The sequence below is a fragment of the Salmo trutta genome, chromosome 34, assembly GCF_901001165.1.
Source record: "Salmo trutta chromosome 34, fSalTru1.1, whole genome shotgun sequence".
NCBI classification, from domain to species: domain Eukaryota; kingdom Metazoa; phylum Chordata; class Actinopteri; order Salmoniformes; family Salmonidae; genus Salmo; species Salmo trutta.
In genome coordinates this window covers 37246605-37268745 of record NC_042990.1, presented here as the reverse complement: position 1 = coordinate 37268745, position 22141 = coordinate 37246605, and the positions used below count along the sequence as shown (strand labels likewise).

General features: G+C 45.7%; 1 protein-coding gene across 2 annotated transcripts; it reads right to left on the bottom strand.

Annotated features, from left to right (window-relative positions):
- Positions 1–47: 47 nt before the first annotated feature.
- sh3bp5lb (SH3-binding domain protein 5-like, b) lies at positions 48–21087 on the bottom strand. Of its 2 annotated transcripts, XM_029732813.1 has the most exons (6): positions 20348–21087; positions 19895–19957; positions 18882–19010; positions 7476–7637; positions 1389–1562; positions 48–718 (listed from the first exon to the last, which is right to left on the bottom strand). In XM_029732813.1, exons 1-6 carry the CDS (start codon positions 20600–20602, stop codon positions 89–91), a joined length of 1413 nt encoding a protein of 470 aa, XP_029588673.1. In that variant the 5' UTR covers positions 20603–21087; the 3' UTR covers positions 48–88. The 2 variants fall into 2 exon arrangements, with proteins under 2 accessions (XP_029588673.1, XP_029588674.1); XM_029732814.1 differs by lacking the exon at positions 20348–21087 and having other exon boundaries at positions 18882–19484; positions 19895–19945.
- Between the last annotated feature and the right edge of the window lie 1054 nt (positions 21088–22141).

The following is a 22141-nucleotide window of genomic DNA, read 5'->3' as shown; positions in this document are numbered from 1 at the left end:
TTCCACAATTGCCGTCTGCATTCTTTGCTCTCTCTTGATTTCATTCCTTTATCTGATTATTCATGACACAGTGCCTTCTATTCTGGTCTCACAAACTCACACTTCTGTGGTGCTGCTTGACAAAGCTCTCCTGTCTCTCTCTCCCTCTCGCCCCCCTCACCACCTCCAATCTATCCTGCCTTGGAGCAGGGATGTCCACCTCCCTCACAACTCTCTCCTCTTCCTTTGGGTTCCTGTCTCTGTTCTCAGGCATAAGGGACCGGTCCCTCTCCCAGTCCTCTCCCATCAGGCTGCTCACGTCACTCAGGTCCCCCAGGTGCCCCACCGAGTCACACTTCTCCAGGTCCGAGGCGATGGTCTGGAGGCTGATGACAGACATGGAGTCTGACCCTGCCTCTCCCCTCTCGCTGTGACCCCAGCCCTGCTCTCTGTGTCTCTCCACCCACTGCCTGGTCTTCTCTCCATCAGCCCAGTCCTTCTCCTCCAAGCCTCCTCCCCCGCCACAGGCTCCTCCAACCTGAACTCTGACCTCAGCCTCCGCCCCCACTGGGGAGCTCCGCCCACCGCAGGCTACGGGGCGGGCCCTGGTGGCTCGGACACACCCCCTCTGGGCATGGATCTGCTCACTGATTTGCTCCAGGTTGCGCAGGGCGACGGAGTAGCGCATTTTTACCCTTGCAACGCGCTCTTCCAGCTGCACCACCTTTGCCTTGTGCTCCTGTAAAAAAAAAATGAAGTTGAAGTAACAGGATTCGTAACCCAAAATGTTTCACGGTATTTTTTTTATTTTTAATTGAACAAGTGTTCTTGGGTGGTCCCGTGTGGCTCAGTTGGTAGAGCATGGTGTTTGCAACGCCAGGGTTGTGGGTTCGATTCCCACGGGGGACCAGTACGGGGGGAAAAAAAGGTATGAAATGTACGCATTCACTACTGTAAGTCGCTCTGGATAAGAACGTCTGCTAAATGACTAAAATGTAAATGTAAAAATGGGTGAGCCCGCTTGTCGAAATCTTGAAAATAGAAGAGTGTTATTTTTAACGCTGAGCAGCGCGAGCCTCTCGCGGAGCCAGTCTGTTTTATGCACTGGTTTCGTTGAAATTAAAAAAACCGGGAGCTTCTCAAACTAGCGGGTCACGTGTTGCTTAATAAAAAACATGGCCGATTAGAAAGAGACTGGTCGTAGCACCAAACCATGAGGGACACCGCAGCTTTATAGTGGACTCAGAGTAACACAACACAAGCAGTTGAAGTGTTGCTGTAACATCACACTGGCAGATTGATACAGTTAGAATGTACTGACTATCCTACAGTGAGTACAATCTTGAACTGATTTTAGAGAGATAAGCTCCTGCCCTATGGGTCATTCTGTCTGAGACAAGGCTACTCACCTCTAGTAGGTGGTTGAACTGAGCCTTGAGCTCAAAGTAAGGTTTGGACTTGATGATGAACCTCTTGAGGGATTTCTGAAGGGTCTGGACACGTTGTTCTGCTTCCTGGCACAGCTGAGTGACCCGTTGGTGCTCCCTCTCACTCCTCAGCCGCTCCTCCTCTGCCTCGTTAACCTGGGGCGCACACACACACACACACACACACACACACACACACACACACACACACACACACACAAAATCAGTAGCCGTCAGTCATGCCTTTGGACATCAGCCCGCCGTCACTCTCTAGGTGCCTCTTTCCCCATCAATCATCAGCATCAACACACTGGCACTTTTACAAGGAGAAAATAAACAGCAGCAGGATGCCCTTATTTCACCTCGCACCGTCCCTCGCACCGACCCTCACACACGTCTCTCACACACGTCCCTCACACACGTCCCTCACACACGTCCCTCACACACGTCCCTCACACACGTCCCTCACACACGTCCCTCACACACGTCCCTCACACACGACCCTCACACACGTCCCTCACACACGACCCTCACACACGTCCCTCACACCGACCCTCACACCGACCCTCACACCGACCCTCACACACGTCCCTCACACACGTCCCTCACACACGTCCCTCTGGGAGAAGCATTATTAGCATCAGCAGCACTACCAGCTGTTAGGCGATGATAATACCTGGGTGAGAGTCCCTCTCTTCAATCTCATATATACTCAAATGATCCACAGGGCACTTAACGTGCACGCGCACACACACACACACACACACACACACACACACACACACACACACACACACACACACACACACACACACACACACACGTTAAGTGCCCTGTGAATCACTTCCATAGCAGAACAGAATAGCGGAGCTCCATTACATGAGAACGAGGACGTCCAACCTTGCTCTTTATAAAGAGTACTGGTCCACATGAATTAAGCACAGAGAGTGTCCGTCCCCCTGCACCATGCTGGGAGACATAGTAAACAGCTGCTGATACCTTTAAACATCCACTCTGATGAAGAGGCTTGTAGGATGAAGAGATTGATAGTTCTCACACCCTTTCCCCTCCACCATCATTCACCGTCTACCATGGACTTCAGGAAACAGCAGAGGGAGCAGCCTCCTATCCACATTGACGGGACAGTAGTGGAGAAGGTGGAGAGTTTTAAGTTCCTCGGCGTACACATCACGGACAAACTGAAATGGTCCGCCCACACAGACAGTGTGGTGAAGAAGGCGCAGCAAATTCGGCTTGTCACCAAAAGCACACAAACTTTTACAGATGCACAATCGAGAGCATCCTGTCGGGCTGTATCACCGCCTGGTACGGCAGCTGTTCCGTCCATAACCGGAAGGCTCTCCAGAGGGTAGTGAGGTCTGCACAACGCATCACCGGGAGCAAACTACCTGCCCTCCAGGACACCTACACCACCCGATGTCACAGGAAGGCCAAAAAGATCATCAAGGACAACAACCACCCGAGCCACTGCCTGTTCACCCCGCTATCATCCAGAAGGCGAGGTCAGTACAGGTGCATCAAAGCTGGGACCGAGAGACTGAAAAACAGCTTCTATCTCAAGGCCATCAGACTGTTAAACAGCCATCACTAACACAGAGAGGCTGCTGCCAACATACTGACTCAACTCCACCCACTTTAATAATGGTAAAATTGATGTAATCAATTTATCACTTGCCACTTTATATTATTTATATTAGATAATGTTTACATAACCTACATTATTCATCTCATATGTATATACTGTACCCTATACCATCTACTGTATCTTGACTATGCCGTTCGGCCATCACTCATTTATATATTTATATGTACATATTCTTATTCATTCCTTTACACTTGTGTGTACAAGGTAGTTGTTGTGGAATTGTTAGGTTATATTACTTGTTAGATATTACTGCACGGTTGGAACTAGAAGCACAAGCATTTCGCTACACTTGCATTAACACCTGCTAACCATGTGTATGTGACAAATTTGATTTGATAAGCTTTAGCCACTAGTAAGCTAGTGATTATCTAGTACAGAGATAATCAACTCCAGGACTGGGTCATCAAATCAAATTTTGTCATGCACCCAATACAACAGGTGTAGTAGACCTTACTGTGAAATGATTACTTACAAGCCCTTAACTCAATTTCTTGAACTGCATTGTTGGTTAAGAAAAGATTTACTAAATAAACTAAAGTAAAAAATTAAATAACGAGGCTATATACAGGGGGTACTTAGTCAATGTGTGAGGATACAGGTTAGTCGAGGGAATTTGTACATGTAGGTAGAGTGATAGATAATAAACAGAGAGTAGCGCAGTGTAAAAACAAAGGGGGGGGTGTCAATGTAAATAGTCCAGGTGGCCATTTGATTAATTGTTCAGCAGTCTTATGGCTTGGGGGGTAGAAGCTGTAAAGGAGCCTTTTGGTCCTAGACTTGGCGCTCCGGTACCGCTTGCCGTGCGGTAGCAGAGAGAACAGTCTATGACGAGGGTGACTGGAGTCTGAGAATTTTTAGTGCCTTCCTCTGATACCACCTGGTATAGAGGTCCTGGATGGCTGGAAGCTTGGCCCTAGTGATGTACTGGGATTTACGCACTACCCTCTGTCATTGTCTAGTACAGAGAACATCTCTGTACCAGATCTGAATCAGTCGCTGGATAGAAAGAGTGTTTCAGCCCTCCAGGACCAAAGTTGAACCATTGCCATAGACCCGTCGTCCGTCTCCTTAACGGTCTGCCATGGACCCGTCGTCCGTCTCCTTAACGGTCTGCCATGGACCCGTCGTCCGTCTCCTTAACGGTCTGCCATGGACCCGTCGTCCGTCTCCTTAACGGTCTGCCATGGACCCGTCGTCCGTCTCCTTAACGGTCTGCCATGGACCCGTCGTCCGTCTCCTTAACGGTCTGCCATGGACCCGTCGTCCGTCTCCTTAACGGTCTGCCATGGACCCGTCGTCCGTCTCCTTAACGGTCTGCCATGGACCCGTCGTCCGTCTCCTTAACGGTCTGCCATGGACCCGTCGTCCGCCTCCTTAACGGTCTGCCATGGACCCGTCGTCCGTCTCCTTAACGGTCTGCCATAGACCCGTCGTCCGTCTCCTTAACGGTCTGCCATAGACCCGTCGTCCGTCTCCTTAACGGTCTGCCATAGACCCGTCGTCCGTCTCCTTAACGGTCTGCCATAGACCCGTCCTCCGTCTCCTTAACGGTCTGCCATAGACCCGTCCTCCGTCTCCTTAACGGTCTGCCATAGACCCGTCGTCCGTCTCCTTAACGGTCTGCCATAGACCCGTCGTCCGTCTCCTTAACGGTCTGCCATAGACCCGTCGTCCGTCTCCTTAACGGTCTGCCATAGACCCGTCGTCCGTCTCCTTAACGGTCTGCCATAGACCCGTCGTCCGTCTCCTTAACGGTCTGCCATAGACCCGTCGTCCGTCTCCTTAACGGTCTGCCATAGACCCGTTGTCCGTCTCCTTAACGGTCTGCCATAGACCCGTCGTCCGTCTCCTTAACGGTCTGCCATAGACCCGTCGTCCGTCTCCTTAACGGTCTGCCATAGACCCGTCGTCCGTCTCCTTAACGGTCTGCCATAGACCCGTCGTCCGTCTCCTTAACGGTCTCCCATAGACCCGTCGTCCGTCTCCTTAACGGTCTCCCATAGACCCGTCGTCCGTCTCCTTAACGGTCTCCCATAGACCCGTCGTCCGTCTCCTTAACGGTCTGCCATAGACCCGTCGTCCGTCTCCTTAACGGTCTCCCATAGACCCGTCGTCCGTCTCCTTAACGGTCTGCCATAGACCCGTCGTCCGTCTCCTTAACGGTCTGCCATAGATATAGCTTTAGCCATTAGCGCTGAGCGATTAACCGAAATATCAGTTTTTTTTGTGGTTATTAAACTAATTGACCGACGTCGGTTCAACTATTTGAATTCCTTTAGTTCTGGGGCTTTTCATCCCGACGCGCTGTTTCTCTAGAGAGAAGTCAAGAACTATGTGGGACGCTGAAGGGAGTTGTAGTTTTCATTAGGCAAATATTCAACCTAGTTCAGCAACAACAACAACAAAAAACCCCTGGTAATTAACTACATGACCATAATCCATTGCGCCTGTTATTTCCGTCTCAGACAGAGATGGATACACTTTAACGTCTGCTACCTTCGGTTAGATACACATAGACTGTACGAGAGAGGACTGTACACAACACAAAGATGAGAGAGAGGGATAGAGACAGTTGGTGAAAGTATGCCTTATCTACTTTGAAGAACTAGTAAAATGATTTAGTCAGACAGCTCTGCAGCATGCTTCGGCAGGCTAGCTAAATAGGATGCCTAAAGACTACAGTATGGTGAGCACAGAGATAACACTGGCTGGCTGGGTAGAGTTGAGTATGACATTCAAAATAATAAGGTCTACCCCACGTGGACCTAACAGAGACAAGGGAATATTTTCAACGTTTTAGCAATTGAATGTTCACTATTTTGGGCTTTGGAATTTCCATAATACATTTGTTTAAAAAAAAAATGTCGAAACAAATTGAAAACCTTGATATTTAAAAAAATAATCAAACACAAAACGGACCTCAAAAAGCACTAATCTCTCAGCACTATTAGCCACAAGTATTCACTGTCTAGTACAAAGACAAAGTACTAACGGGTATTCCTGTCTACCTGGTAGTTAACCACTCACCTGCCATACCACGTCTGAATCAGTTCCTGATTAGAAGGAGAAAATGAAACCAGAAATGCTGTTTCGGGCCCACCATAACCAGAGTTGAATAGCCCTGGCCCTGTATTCATAAAGCACTCCCTGTGCCTTGGAGGACCCCCTCCTCTCCCTCGGAGGACCCCCTCCTCTCTCTGTGTGTACCTTGGAGGACCCCCTCCTCTCTCCCTGTACCTTGGAAGACCCCCCTCCTCTCTCTGTGTGTACCTTGGAAGACCCCCTCCTCTCTCCCTGTACCTTGGAAGACCCCCTCCTCTCTCTGTGTGTACCTTGGAGGACCCCCTCCTCTCTCCCTGTACCTTGGAAGACCCCCCTCCTCTCTCTGTGTGTACCTTGGAAGACCCCCTCCTCTCTCCCTGTACCTTGGAAGACCCCCTCCTCTCTCTGTGTGTACCTTGGAGGACCCCCTCCTCTCCCTCTCCCTCGGAGGACCCCCTCCTCTCCCTCTCCCTCGGAGGACCCCCTCCTCTCCCTCGGAGGACCCCCTCCTCTCTCTGTGTGTACCTTGGAGGACCCCCTCCTCTCCTTCTCCCTCGGAGGACCCCCTCCTCTCCCTCTGAGGACCCCCTCCTCTCTCTGTGTGTACCTTGGAAGACCCCCTCCTCTCTCCCTGTACCTTGGAAGACCCCCTCCTCTCTCTGTGTGTACCTTGGAAGACCCCCTCCTCTCTCCCTGTACCTTGGAAGACCCCCTCCTCTCTCTGTGTGTACCTTGGAGGACCCCCTCCTCTCTCTGTGTGTACCTTGGAGGACCCCCTCCTTTCTCTGTGTGTCCCTTGGAGGACCCCCTCCTCTCCCTCGGAGGACCCCCTCCTCTCCCTCTCCCTCGGAGGACCCCCTCCTCTCCCTCTCCCTCGGAGGACCCCCTCCTCTCCCTCTCCCTCGGAGGACCCCCTCCTCTCTCTCTCCCTCGGAGGACCCCCTCCTCTCTCTGTGTGTACCTTGGAGGACCCCCTCCTCTCCCTCTCCCTCGGAGGACCCCCTCCTCTCCCTCTCCCTCTGAGGACCCCCTCCTCTCTCTGTGTGTACCTTGGAAGACCCCCTCCTCTCTCACTGTACCTTGGAAGACCCCCTCCTCTCTCTGTGTGTACCTTGGAAGACCCCCTCCTCTCTCCCTGTACCTTGGAAGACCCCCCTCCTCTCTCCCTGTACCTTGGAAGACCCCCCTCCTCTCTCTGTGTGTACCTTGGAGGACCCCCTCCTCTCCCTCTGAGGACCCCCTCCTCTCTCTGTGTGTACCTTGGAGGACCCCCTCCTCTCTCCCTGTGTGTACCTTGGAGGACCCCCTCCTCTCTCCCTGTGTGTACCTTGGAGGACCCCCTCCTCTCTCCCTGTGTGTACCTTGGAGGTGGCGTGGTTGAGCATCTCCTGCCAGGTGGGGTCCAGAGTGTTCCTGTCTGCCAGAAGCCCCTGCTCTGCCACGTACACCATCTCTCTGGCAGCCGTATGCATGGAGACGGCTCTCTCGTACCTCAACGCTGCCTTCTGTGTCTCCTGCTGGGCCTATGAAAACAACAACCAATCATAGTTCAGCTAAGGACACCACAACCAATCACAGTTCAGTAACAGACACACCACAACCAACCAGACGACAAACCAATTACTAAAGGGGCAAATCATTACTTACAGTAAAGTGTAATTCCCATTGACATCAATCCATGACTAAATGAAAATCTGATTGAAATGGAAGTTAGGATTAGCCTCTAAAAATCAGGAGAATGATGGTGGTGGTGACACGGAGGAAAACAGGAAGTCTCCGCGTCACCAGCTATAAAACAAGAAGACGACAGCAACAGCTACAAATCATAGAGAAGTGAACCAGAAAAACAGCTGATCCTCATTGTATTCTAGTCATGACAGTTGGTGAATTATGTCAAAGCCGGAGAGGAGGAAGATTTGTCCATGTTGGTTTAGAGAGAAGGAGCAGGGCACTTCGAGACAAGGCGTAGGTCCCAAATGGCACCCTATTCCCTATATATATAGTGCACTACTACCCATAGGGCCCTGGTCAAAAGTAGTGCCCTATAAAGGGAATAGGGTGCCATTTGGAACACTCCCAAGGTGACTCAGAATTCCAGGGGAGGGTAGAGCCGATGTACTCGGAGAGAGGCCGCGGGGCCAGACGGACGCACAAGGTTACCCTAAGTTTAGGGTCGTCAGGCAAAGACTGATGACTGCTTCACTTTTGAACACCAGTTTTAATAATCTTTGTGACACGGTTCCCTTGACTGTCTGTCTCGCTCAATAGCAGTCAGACGTGTGCCAGGTCGAACCAAGCAACTGTTTTGTGGACAGAATAATAAAAATATATATATATATTATTTTTTTAAATCACAAAAAAAAAGTGCTTGGTTGTCTTGTGTCCTGAATAGACGTCGACGTAGTTGACACCTAAATGCCTGGGAAATTATACCGCTCAGAGACTTTCTTCTTTTCTCATCTACAGTGCCTTCAGAAAGTATTCACACCCCCTTCACTTATTACACATTTTGTTGTGTTACAGCCTGAATTCAAAATGGATTGAAAAATGAAAAGCTGCAACGTCTTGAGTTAAGAAGTATTCAACCCCTTTGTTATGGCGAACCGAAATAAGTTGGAGGAGGAAACGTGTGCTTAACAAGTCACATAAGTTGCATGGACTCACTGTGTACAATAGCATTTAACATGATTTTTGAATGAATACCTCAACTCTGTACCCCGCACATACAAGTATCTGTAAGATCCCATAGTCAAGCAGTGAATTTAAAAAAAACATTCAACCACCAAGACCAGGGAGGTTTTTCAATGCCTCGCAAAGGGCACCTATTGGTAGATTAAATAAAAAAGCAGATATTGAATATCCCTTTGAGCATGTTGAAGTTATTAATTACACTTTGGTTGGTGTATCAATACACCCAGTCACTACAAAGATACAGGAGTCCTTCCTAACTCAGTTGCCGGAGAGGAAGGAAACCGCTCAGGGATTTCAACACGAGGACAATGGTGACTTTTAAAACAGTTAGAGTTTAACAGCTGTGATAGGATAAAACTGAGGAGGGATCAACAACATTGTAGTTACTCCACAATACTAACCTAATTGACAGATTGAAAAGAAAGAAGCCTGTACAGAATATAAATATTCCAAAACATTCATCCTGTTTGCAACAAGAAATTAAAGTAATAATGCAAAAAATGTGGGAAAGAAATGTACTTTATGTCCTGAATACAAAGCGTTATGTTTGGGGTAAATCCAATACAACACTACCACTCTTCATACTTTCAAGCATAGTGATGGCTGCATCATGTTATGGGTATGCTTGTAATCAGGATCTACGTAAATGAGCTAAGCACAGGCAAAATCCTTGAGGAAAATCTGGTTTAGTCTGCTTTCCACCAGACACTGGGAGATGAATTCACCTTCCATCAGGACAATAACTTAAAACACAAGACCAAATCTACACTGGAGTTGCTTACCAAGAAGATAGTGAATGTTCCTGAGTGGCCGAGTTACAGTTTTGATTTAAATATACGGCAAGACCTGAAAATTGTTGTCTAGCAATGATCAACAACCAATTTAACAGATCTTGAAGAATTTTGAAAAGAATAATGAGAAAATGTTGCACAATCCAGGTGTGGAAAGTTCTTAGAGACTTACCCAGAAACACTCACAGCTCTTAGAGACTTACCCAGAAACACTCACAGCTCTTAGAGACTTACCCAGAAACACTCACAGCTCTTAGAGACTTACCCAGAAACACTCACAGCTCTTAGAGACTTACCCAGAAACACTCACAGCTCTTAGAGACGTACCCAGAAACACTCACAGCTCTTAGAGACGTACCCAGAAACACTCACAGCTCTTAGAGACGTACCCAGAAACACTCACAGCTCTTAGAGACGTACCCAGAAACACTCACAGCTCTTAGAGACGTACCCAGAAACACTCACAGCTCTTAGAGACTAACCCAGAAACACTCACAGCTCTTAGAGACTAACCCAGAAACACTCACAGCTCTTAGAGACTAACCCAGAAACACTCACAGCTCTTAGAGACTTACCCAGAAACACTCACAGCTGTAAATGCTGCCAAAGGTGATTCTACAAAGTATTGACTCAGGGCTGTGAATACTTATGTAAATTAAGTATTTCTGTATTTCATTGAACTCATTTTGCAAAATCTAAAAAACATGTTTTCACTTTGTCATAATGGGGTATTGAGCGTAGATGGGTGAGGAAAAAAAGATAAAGCCTGAATTCAAAATAGATTATAACAAAATGTGGAATATGTCAAGGGGTAGGAATGCTTTCTGAAGGCACTGTAATTCCACTTTGACATTATGGGGTTTGTGTATAAGCCAGTGAAAATACATCTCAATTTAATCCATTTTAAAATTAAGCTGTAACACAACAAAACATTTTGAGTAAAAATCAACAGGTGTGAATACTTTCCGGAAAGGCACTGTAGATTTTCCTAACAATGATCACATGGTGCAGGTCTCCTTTAACATGGACACAGCTAAATGTCTAGAAGAAATGCCGATCCTTGTGTCTTCTCCTTTTCTCTGCTACATTTTCATAGCATTGGCCGTGATGTTGGTTGCTGCTAACCAGATCACATTTCCAATCCATGATTTGCTTAATTGGTTTCAATTAGATCCCTGAGGGTTACACTAAAGATTTCCATTAGTTCTATTACAGTTTGGAAATACCCTTCACAACGCTGATTAAACATGGACTGGCACCCGTTTCACCAAGGGATCTCAGACTGGGGTGAAAAGTTCACCTTCCAAGGGTGAAATGTTTTACGTAATCAATAAGGATGATTCATTAGGCGGCTTCATGTACTACGCCTATAACAACAAGTTAGGTTAAATTCATATAAGAATCTTCATGAAAACGTTTTTTTTTTTTTTACACATTCATGTGTGTGGATTAAGTTATGCAAATATACAGTGCCTTCGGAAAGTATTCAGACCCCTTGACATTTTGTTATGTTATAGCCTTATTCTAAAATGGATTAAATAAAAAATTACACAGAAATACACACACACACAATACCCCATCACGACAAAGCGAAAACAGTTTTTGTAAATTTTAGCAAACAGAAATACGATATTTACATAAGTGTTCAGACCCTTTGCTATGAGATTTGAAATTAAGCTCAGGTGCATCCTGTTTCCAAAACTTGATTGGAGTCCACCAGTGGTAAATTCAATTGATTGGATATGATTTACAAAAGGCACACACAGCTGCCTATATAAGATCCCACAGTTGACAGTGCATGTCAGAGCGAAAACCAAGCCATGAGGTCAAAGGAATTGTCCGTAGAGCTCTAAGACAGGATTGTGTCGAGGAACAGATGTGGGGAAGGGTACCAAAAAATGTCTGCAGCATTGAAGGTCCCCAAGAACACGGTGGCCTCAATCATTCTAAAATGGAAGAAGTTTGGAACATCCAAGACTCTTCCTAGAGCTGGCAGCCCGGCCAAACTGAGCAATCGGGGGAGAAGGGCCGTGGTCAGAGAGGTGACCAAGAATAAGATAGAGTTCCTCTGGAGATGGTTGTCCTTCTGGAGGGTTCTCCCATCTCTGCAGCACTCCACCAAATCAGGCCTTTATGGTAGAGTGGCCAGATGGAAGCCACTCCTCAGTAAAAGGCACATGACAGCCCGCTTGAAGTTTGCCAAAAGGCACCTAAAGACTCTCAGACCATGAGAAACAAGATTCTCTGGACTGATGAAACCAAGATTGAACTCTTTGGCATGAATGCCAAGCGTTACATCTGGAGGGAATCTGGCACTATCCCTATGGTGAAGCATGGTGGTGGCAGAATCATGCTGTGGGGATGTTTTTTAGCGGCAGGGACTGGGAGACAAGTCAGGATCGAGGCAAAGATGAACGGAGCAAAGTACAGAGAGATCCTTGATGAAAACCTGCTCCAGAGCGCTCAGGACCTCAGACTGGGGCGAAGGTTCACCTTCCAACAGGACAACAACCCTAAGCACACAGCCAAGACAATGCAGGAGTGGCTTCGGGACAAGTCTATGAATGTCCTTGAGTGTTCCAGCCAGAGCCCGGACTTAAACCTGATCGAACATCGCTTGAGAGACCTAAAAATAGCTGTGCAGCGATGCTCCCCATCCAACTTGACAGAGCTTGAGAGGATCTGTAGAGACGAATGGGAGAAACCCCCCAAATACAGGTGTGCCAAGCTTGCTGTGTCATACCCAAGAAGACTCGAGGCTGTAAATCGCTGCCAAAGGTGCGTCGAAGTACTGAGTAAAAGGTCTGAATATTTACGTAAATGTAATCTCAGTTTATTTGTAAGAAATTAGCAAACGTTAAAAAATAAAACATAAAAAAAATAACTTTATTTGCCACATGCGCCGAAAACAACAAGTTTAGACTTTAGCGTGAAATGCTTACTTAGAAGCCTTTAACCAACAGCGTAGTTCAAGAAGAAGAAAATATTTACCAAGTAGGAAAAAACAGTTTGAATAAAAAGTGGGGGCACCGGTACCGAGTCAGTGTGCAGGGGTACAAGCTAGTTGAAGTAATCTGTACATGTAGGTGGGGGTGAAGTGACTGCATAGGTAACAATCAAACAGCGAGTAGCAAACACAGCAGTGTATGGGGGGGGGGGGGGGGGGGTTTGGGGGTAGAAGCTGTTAAGGAGCCTTTTGGACCTAGACTTGGCACTCCACTACCGCTTGCCATGCAGAGAGAACAGTCTATGACTTGGGTGACTGACAATTTTATGGGCTTTCCTCTGACACCGCCTACTATATATATATACACACAGTTGAAGTTGGAAGTTTACATACACCTTAGCCAAATACATTTAAACTGAGTTTTTCACAATTCCTGACATTTAATCCTTGTAAAAATTCCCTGTTTTAGGTCAGTTAGGATCACCACTTTATTTTAAGAATGTGAAATGTCAGAATAATAGTAGAGAATTATTTATTTCAGCTTTTATTTCTTTCATCACATTCCCAGTGGGTCAGAAGTTTACATACACTCAATAAGTATTTGGTAGCATTGTCTTTAAATTGTTTAACTTGGGTCAAATGTTTCGGGTAGCCTTCCACAAGCTTCCCACAATAAGTTGGGTGAATTTTGGCCCATTCCTTCTGACAGAGCTGGTGTAACTGAGTCAGGTTTGTAGGCCTCCTTGCTCGCACATGCTTTTTCAGTTCTGCCCACAAATTTTCTATAAGATTGCGGTCAGGGCTTTGTGATGGCCACACCAATACCTTGACTTTGTTGTCCTTAAGCCATTTTGCCACAACTTTATGAAGTATGCTTGGGGTCATTGTCCATTTGAAAGACCCATTTGTGACCAAGCTTTAATTTCCTGACGGATGTCTTGAGATGTTGCGTCAATATATCCACATAATTTTCCTTCCTCGTGTAGCCATCTATTTTGTGAAGTGCACCAGTCCCTCCTGCAGCAAAGCACCCCCACAACGTGATGCTGCCACCCCCGTGCTTCACGGTTGGGATGGTGTTCTTTGGCTTGCAAGCGTCCCCCTTTTTCCTCCAAACATAACGATGGTCATTATGGCCAAACAGTTCTATTTTTGTTTCATCAGACCAGAGGACATTTCTCCAAATAGTACGATCTTTGTCCCCATGTGCAGTTGCAAACCGTAGTCTGGCTTTTTTAATGAAGGTTTTGGAGCAGGGGCTTCTTCCTTGCTGAGAGGTCTTTCTGGTTATGTCAATATAGGACTCGTTTTACTGTGGATAGATACTTTTGTACCGGTTTCCTCCAGCATCTTCACAAGGTCCTTTGCTGTTGTTCTGGGATTGATTTGCACTTTTCACACCAAAGTACGTTCATCTCTAGGAGACAGAACGCATCTCCTTCCTGAGCGGTATGACGGCTGTGTGGTCCCATGGTGTTTATACTTGCGTACTATTGTTTGTACAGAGTTTGGTCTACAACTTTTATTTTTCTGAGGTCTTGGTTGATTTCTTTTGATTTTCCCATGATGTCAAGCAAAGAGGCACTGGGTTTGAAGGTAGGCCTGGAAATACATCCACAGGTACACCTCCAATTGACTCAAATGATGTCAATTAGCCTATCAGAAGCTTCTAAAGCCATGACATCCTTTTCTGGAATTTTTAAATCTGTTTAAAAGGTACAGTCATCTTAGTGCATGTAAACTTCTGACCCACTGGAATTGTGATACAGTGAATTAATCTGTCTGTAAACAATTGTTGGAAAAATTACTTGTGTCATGCACAAAGTAGAGGTCCTAACCGACTTACCAAAACTATAGTTTGTAAACAAGAAATTTGTGGAGTGGTTGAAAAACGAGTTTTAATGACTCCAACCTAAGTGTATGTAAACTTCCGACTTCAACTGTAGGTCCTGGATGGCAGGAAGCTTGGCCCCAGTGATGTACTGGGCCGTACGCGCTACCTTCTGTAGCGCCTTACGGTCAGATGCCGAGCAGTTGCCATACCAGGCGGTGATGCAACCGGTCAAGATGCTCTCAATGATGCAGCTGTAGAACTTTTTGAGGATGTGGGGACCCATGCCAAATCTTTTCAGTCTCCTGAGGGGGAAAAAGTTTTGTTGTGCCCTCTTCACGACTGTCTTGGTATGTTTGGACCATGAAGGTTCATTGGTGATGTGGACACCAAGGAACTTGAAACTCTCGACCCGCTCCTCTACAGCCCCGTCAATGTTAACGTAACCTGTTCGGCCCGCCTTTTCCTGTAGTCCACAATCAGCTCCTTTGTCTTGCTCACATTGAGGGAGAGGTTGTTGTCCTGGCACCACACTGCCAGTTCTATGACCTCCTCCCTATAGGCCGTCTCATCGTTGTCGAACGTACCCGATTTAATCTGGTTACTACTCCTGCCCAGTAACTGGAATATGCATAAAATTATTGGCTTTGGATAGAAAATACCCGAAAGTTTCTAAAACTGTTTGAATGGTGTCTGTGAGTATAACAGAACTCATATGGCAGGCAAATGCCTGAGACAAATCCTGACAGGAAACTGAAATCTGATGTGTGGATATCACTTCAAACATTTGCCATTGAAACACACAGGGGCTTGTGGATCATTTAGCACTTCCTATGGCTTCCACTAGATGTCCCCAGTCTTTACAAAGTGGTTTGAGTCTCCTACTATCAAAAAAGACTGAAAGAGAGCCTGTTTATCTTGGTCACAGGGGATGGGCCATTACCATTGTGACGTCGGCGCCCAAGGGTACTCTCCCTTTTCGAAACGTTTTGAAAGACAATGCAACCATCCCAATGGAATATTATTGAAGCCCTGGTTCAAAAAGCCCCTAAAGATCTATGTTATTCAACGTTTGACATGTTTGAACGAACTTAAATATATATTTTTTGCTCATTCCTGACGACAAGTCAGACTCACATGGTACATTTTCACTAGTCTTCGTAGCGCGCTAACACTATTGGGACATAAATTATTCACTTTTTTGAACAAAACTACATTTGTTATGGACCTGGGATTCCTAGAAGTGCCTTCTGATAAAGATAGTCAAAGGTAAGGGATTATTTACAAGAGTATTTTTGATGGTTGATCGTTCCAAGATGGCTCCAACATTTATAGCCTAGACTTTTTTTCTGGGCATACCACGTCGTTTATTGCAAAGTGTGATTTCCCAGTAAAGTTATTTTTAAATCTGGCAAAGAGATGGCATTCAAGACATGTTAATCTATAAGTCTTTGAATGACAATATTACATTTTAACAATGTTTTCGAATAGTAATTTTGTAAATTGTAGCGCTAATAAACCGGAAGCATTTGAGGCAAAAGATTTTCTGAACGTCATGCGCCGATGTAATATGCTGTTTTTATATATAAATATGAACTTTATCAAACAAAAAATGCATGTGTTGTGTAACATGATGTCCTAGGAGTGTCATCTGATGAAGGTTGTCAAAGGTTAGTGCTGCATTTAGCTGTGTTTTGGGTATTTGTGATGCATGCTAGTTGCTTTGAAAATGGCTGTGTGATTATTTCTGGCTGGGTACTCTGCTGACATAATCTAATGTTTTGCTTTTGCTGTAAAGCCTTTTTGAAATCGGACAACGTGGTTCGATTCAGGAGAGGTGTATCTATAAAACGGTGTAAAATAGTCATACGTTTGAGAAATTGAAGTTATAGCATTTATGAGGTTTTGCATTTAGTGCGACGCGATTCCACTGGCTGTTGATTAGGGTGGGACGCAAGCGTCCCACTGGCCCAGAGAGGTTAATGATGGTGTTGGAGTCGTGTTTGGTCACGCAGTCATGGGTGAACAGGAAATACAGAAGGGGACTAAGTACACACCCCTGAGGGGCCCCCGTGTTAATGATCAGCGTGGCAGACTTGTTGTTGCCTACTCTTACCACCTGGGGCGGCCCATCAGGAAGTCCAGGATCCAGGTGCAGAGGGAGGTGTTTAGTCCCAGAGTCCTTAGCTTAGTGATGAGCTTCGTGGGCACTATGGTGTTGAACACTGAGCTGTAGTCAATGAACAGCATTCTCACATAGGTGTTCCTTTTGTCCAGGTGAGAAAGGGCAGTGTGGAGTGAAATTGAGCCATCTGTGGATCTGTTGGGGCGGTATGCAAAATGGAGTGGGTCTAGGGTGTCCGGGAGGATGCTTTTGATGTGAGCCATGACCAGCCTTTCAAAGCACTTCATGGCTACCGATGTGAGTGCGACGGGGCGGTAATCATTTAGGCAGGTTACCTTCACTTCCTTGGGCACAGGGACTATGGTGGTCTGCTAGAAACATATAGGTATTATATATATATTACATATAGGTATTACAGACTCGGTCAGGGAGAGGTTGAAAATGTCAGTGAAGACACTTGGCAGTTGGTCCGCGCATGCTTTGAGTACACGTCCTGGTAATCCGTCTGGCCCAGCGGCTTTGTGAATGTTGACCTGTTTAAAGGTTTTGTTCACATCGGCGACCGAGAGCGTTATCACACAGTCATCCAGAACAGCTGGTGCTCTCATGCATGCTTCAGTGTTGCTTGCCTAGAAGCAAGCATAAAAGGCATTTAGCTCGTCTGGTAGGCTTGCGTCACTGGGTAGCTCGCATCTGGGTTTCCCTTTGTAGTCCGTAACAGTTTTCAAGCCACATCCGACGAGCGTCAGAGCCGGTGTAGTAAGATTCAATCTTAATCCTGTATTGATGCTTTGCTTGTTTGATGGTTCAAGGGCATAGCGGGATTTCTTATAAGCGTCCGGATTAGTCTCCCGCTCCTTGAAAGCATCACCGCTAGCCTTTAGCTCGATGCGAATGTTGCCTGTAATCCATGGCTTCTGGTTGGGATATGTATGTTCAGTCACTGTGGGGGCGATGTCATCGATGCACTTATTGATGAAGCCGATGACTGAGGTGGTGTATTCCTCAATGCCATTGGATGAATCCCGGAACATATTCCAGTCTGTGCAGCAAACAGTCCTGTAGTGTAACATCCGCGTCATCTGACCACTTCCGTATTGAGCGAGTCACTGTTACTTCCTGCTTTATTTTTTGCTTGTAAGCAGGAATCAGGAGGATAGAATTGGTCAGATTTGTCAAATGGAGGGCGGGGGAGAGCTTTGTATGCATCTCTGTGTGTGGAGTAAAGGTGGTCTAGGATTTTTTCCCCCCTGGTTGCATATGTGACATGCCGGAAACAATTTGGCAAAACTGATTTAAGTTTGCCTACATTAAAGTCCCTGGCCACTAGAAACGCCACCTCTGGGTGAGCATTTTCTTCTTTGCTTATGGCGGAATAGAGTTGGTTGAGAGCGGTCTTAGTAACAGCTTCGTTTTGTGGTGGTAAATAGACGGCTACGTATAATATAGATGAGAACTCTCTTGGTAGATAGTGTGGTCTACAGCTTATCATAAGGTACTCTACCTCAGGTGAGCAATACCTCGAGACTTCTTTAATATTAGACATCGCGCACCAGCTGTTATTGACAGAAAGACACACACCCCCACCCCTCGTCTTACCAGAGGTAACGTCTCTGTTCTGCCGGTGCATGGAAAATCCCGCTAGCTCTATATTGTCCGTATTTTCGTTCAGACACTTCTCTGTGAAACATAAGATGTTACAGTTTTTAATGTCCCGTTGGTAGGATAATCTTAATAGTAGGTCATCAACTTTATTTTCCAATGACTGCACGTTAGCAAGAAGAATGGAAGGCACTGGGAGTTTACTCGCTCGCCTACGGATTCTCAGAAGGATCCCCGATCTGCGTCCCCTTTTCAGGCGTCTTTTCTTCACGCAAAAAAAGTATGAATCTGGGCATGTTCCAGTGAAAGCAGGATATCCTTCTCGTCGTACTCGTTAAAGGAAAACGTTTCTTACAGTCCGTGTTGAGTAATCGCTTTTCTGAAGTCATTTTCGGTCATAAGAGATGGTAGCAGCAACATTATGAACACAGTAAGTTAAAAAAATAAAGTTACACAAAACGCAAAAAAAATAAAATAGTTGGTTGGGAGAATGTTCTTCGGCACCATTTTTCCAAAACCTGTTTTTGCTTTGTCATTATGTGGTACTGTGTGTAGATTGAGGGGGGGAAACAATTTAATCAATTTTAGAACAAGGCTGTAACCTAACAAAATTTTGAAAAAAGTCAAGGGGTCTGAATACTTTCCGAAGGCACTGTAGGTTGACAGAGGCTGGGTAACTAAATGGCTATTTTGTCACACCAGAGATAATATTGAAAACCTTTCGATGAGCACCCACACACCACTCAAAACACACATCCAGTCCAACACACAAACACCAACCTCTTTGGCTAGTCTGCGGGCTTCATAGTAGGGCCTGGCCTTCTCGATGCAGGTGCCTAGCTGGGAGCCCTGAGCATTGAGCTTCCTGGCTGAGTCAGTGAGGATCCTCCTGTAGCTGGACCTAGCATCCTGAAGGCGAGAGAGACATTCACCAGTTAACCTCATAGCTCAGTACTGTAATTGATAGGCTACCATCAAATGATATCACTCCAATAACATCACAATAGACCTTGAGGCAAGGGAAGTAAGTAATCTCCTGCACACCGCTTCTCTGACCTCTGCTCAATAACAACATATGAAACTGTAAACCTTTACATTACTGTGTGCAGTGAATTAACAGTGTGTTGACCTTGCGGCTTAGTGAGACCTGAATCACATGACATTATCTATGTCAACACCAAGAGAAAGAGTGAGTAGGCTACGCCCCAAGAAAGACAGCTTATAAAAGTATAGCACTAGCATTCACTGGGTATACCAAACATTAGGAACACCTTCCCTTTTTCCCCTGTCGGGGCATGTGGAAAGCGTGCTGGCCCATGTTGACTCCAACGCTTCCCACAGTTGTGTCAAGTTGGCTGGATGTCCTATGGGTGGTGGACCATTCTTGAAATAAAAACGGGAAACTGTTAAGCATGAAAAACCCAGCAGCGTTGCAGTTCTTGTATGTGTGGCCTTCTGAATGGCATACACAAACCCATGTCTCTATTGTCTCAAGGCTTAAAAATCATTATTTAACTTTTCTCCTTCCCTTTATCTACACTGATTGAAGTGTCGATAACATCAATAAGGGATCATAGCTTTCAGCTAGATTCACCTGGTCAGTCGGTCATGGAAAGAGCAGGTGTTCTTAATGTTTTTATATACTCAGTGTATATGACTATCAGTCATACAGACGCCGTACCGTGTTGGGTTGTGTGGCTGATAGTCTGTTCTGGGACAGATAGGCCTAGTCTCCCCAGACATGTTAGATTTGATTCTGGGTTATGAGGCTAGCTGACAAAGAGCTTACTCACATCCAGTTTCAGTTCCAGCTTATTGATTTCATCACTGGCCTGATTCAGGTGCTCCAGCTCCTCCTGAGAGAGAGAGAGAGAGAGAGAGAGAGAGAGAGAGAGAGAGAGAGAGAGAGAGAGAGAGAGGTAAAGGTTTAGTATTGGGACTGTTTCATATTGGGTTTGGCCTGGCCATAAACTTCATTACAATAAGTATGAAAGAAATCCCTGTGAAATTGTGGAATCCATTTGCAATGCAGATGTGGGATTTAAAATTGCGTTTAAGCTAAATGATGCAAGCGTCTGCCATACTGACATTTAGTTTTGCCTATGATTATTTACAGCTAATGTAGCTATAGTGAGAGTGGAATATAAGCAGTATTGAGCATGGGTTTGCAATTAAAAACATGAAAGAAGTCAGATACTGTACAGGCTGCTGTACTACAGACACGTTCATTAAAATTCAAAACTTGCCTGAATTCTAGGGTCCAATTCCTCTTCATATTTGCCTTCTTCATTAGCAGCCTCAATCTTTTTCCCAGTGACACCATCATCATCATCACATTGTGTTTTCATGTTGTCCAGAGTGTTTTCGTTCCCTCCTCCCCCTTCTCTCAGGATGCTGTTGTCCCCATCCTCAGCCTCTTCGCCGGGGGTCTCTTCGCGTATGTCCGACGGTTCGGGACCCCCAGAACCGAATGGACTTTCAAGCGAGCTCCCCGGTTCCATTTGTGGCCGACTCGGGGTTCGCTCGCCGGAGAGGTGAAGCGTCAATTTATGCAAGTCGTAGAAAATGTTCAAATACGTGCTACGTGCACCACATGTCGGAAATTCACGTTTGCAATGAGCAACTATTCCTAGCTAAAACTAGCAGCTAGGGTCTCTGTTTGTTAGCTAGCTAAATGCTGTAATCAAGCCATTGTTTTAATTAGCTGGCTAACTAGCTAAGGTTAGCTAGCTATTAGCTGGTAGCGCTGAATTTACAGGTACGCGGCTAACTAGCTCAAGATGTAGCTCCACTTACACCAGATTACACCATTACATGATGTGTCCTGTAGCTTGAACCAGTAACAGTTGCTTTAGACAAACCGGTCCTTCTGACTTCTTGTCATAACATGACTTTCCGATAAATCAGCAACAAACAAAACAACACAAGACTGAAGGCATTAAACATGTATGTGGCTGTCAAACAAGCTTTGTATCACTCCCCTGCCCTGTGTTGACAGCACTTGGTGTCGAATGTATCAGCTGTGAACATTTTTTTTTAATGGTTTCATTGATATGTTTGATTTAATCATATTATACGGTATTTAAAAAAAAAAAACATTGAGAAAACATTAAATGCATTTCATAGCAGACTTGCATGTTAAATCCCCACATTTTTATGCATGGCTCTTCTGCAATTTCATTTACTGAAACATTATTTAACTAGGCAAGTCAGTTAAGAACAAATTCTTATTCACAATGACAGCGTACACCAGCCAAACCCAGACAACACCATATGGGGACCCCCAATCACTGCCAGTTGTGATACAGCATGGAATTGAACCAGAGTGTCTGTAGTTAAGCCTCTAGTACTGAGATGCAGTGCCTTAGACCACTGCCCCACTCGGGAGCCCACTCAGGAAATGGGCTCCCGTATGGGCTCATGTCTGAAAAGTTTGCTGGTAATGCATAAAATTACAGGTATTGCAGGCTGTCATACATTTCTTCATATCATTTTATTTGCCCACCAACCCAAAAGGAGACAATGGACAATATCAAAAACAAAGCACTTGCAGTTGCTTACTCCATTTTGTCTTTCCCAATACCAGTCTTTCCTAGCCAACTCCTTCTGGAAAAATATAACTGAATGTAAAAAAAATTATATATATATATCCTTATTCCTTTTCCTCTCTTGATCCCTGTCTCATGCCCCTTCTGTGTTATCAAGTGTGACTCTTCTGTTGTTTCCAGAACCTCTTGACTTCGCTGTGTCCCTGCGGAGAGAAACCACAATCACTCTGTGAGCCACGTTCTGCCACACCAGACAGCCCAGGCCCTGGAGAACAGATACAGACAAAGAGAGGGTGTTAAAAGTGATAAGACAGAGCCTGCGCCCCAAAATAGCACCCTATTCCCTATGTAGTGCACTACTTTTGACCAGGAAGGTCAGACATATTGCTACGTGTTAGGCTAATAATGGTAATGGAATTCTAACATTTGTTGATCTACAACCCGTTTTAATAGTCAAAAACGTCAGAGAATGGGTAGAAGGCTAATTAATTA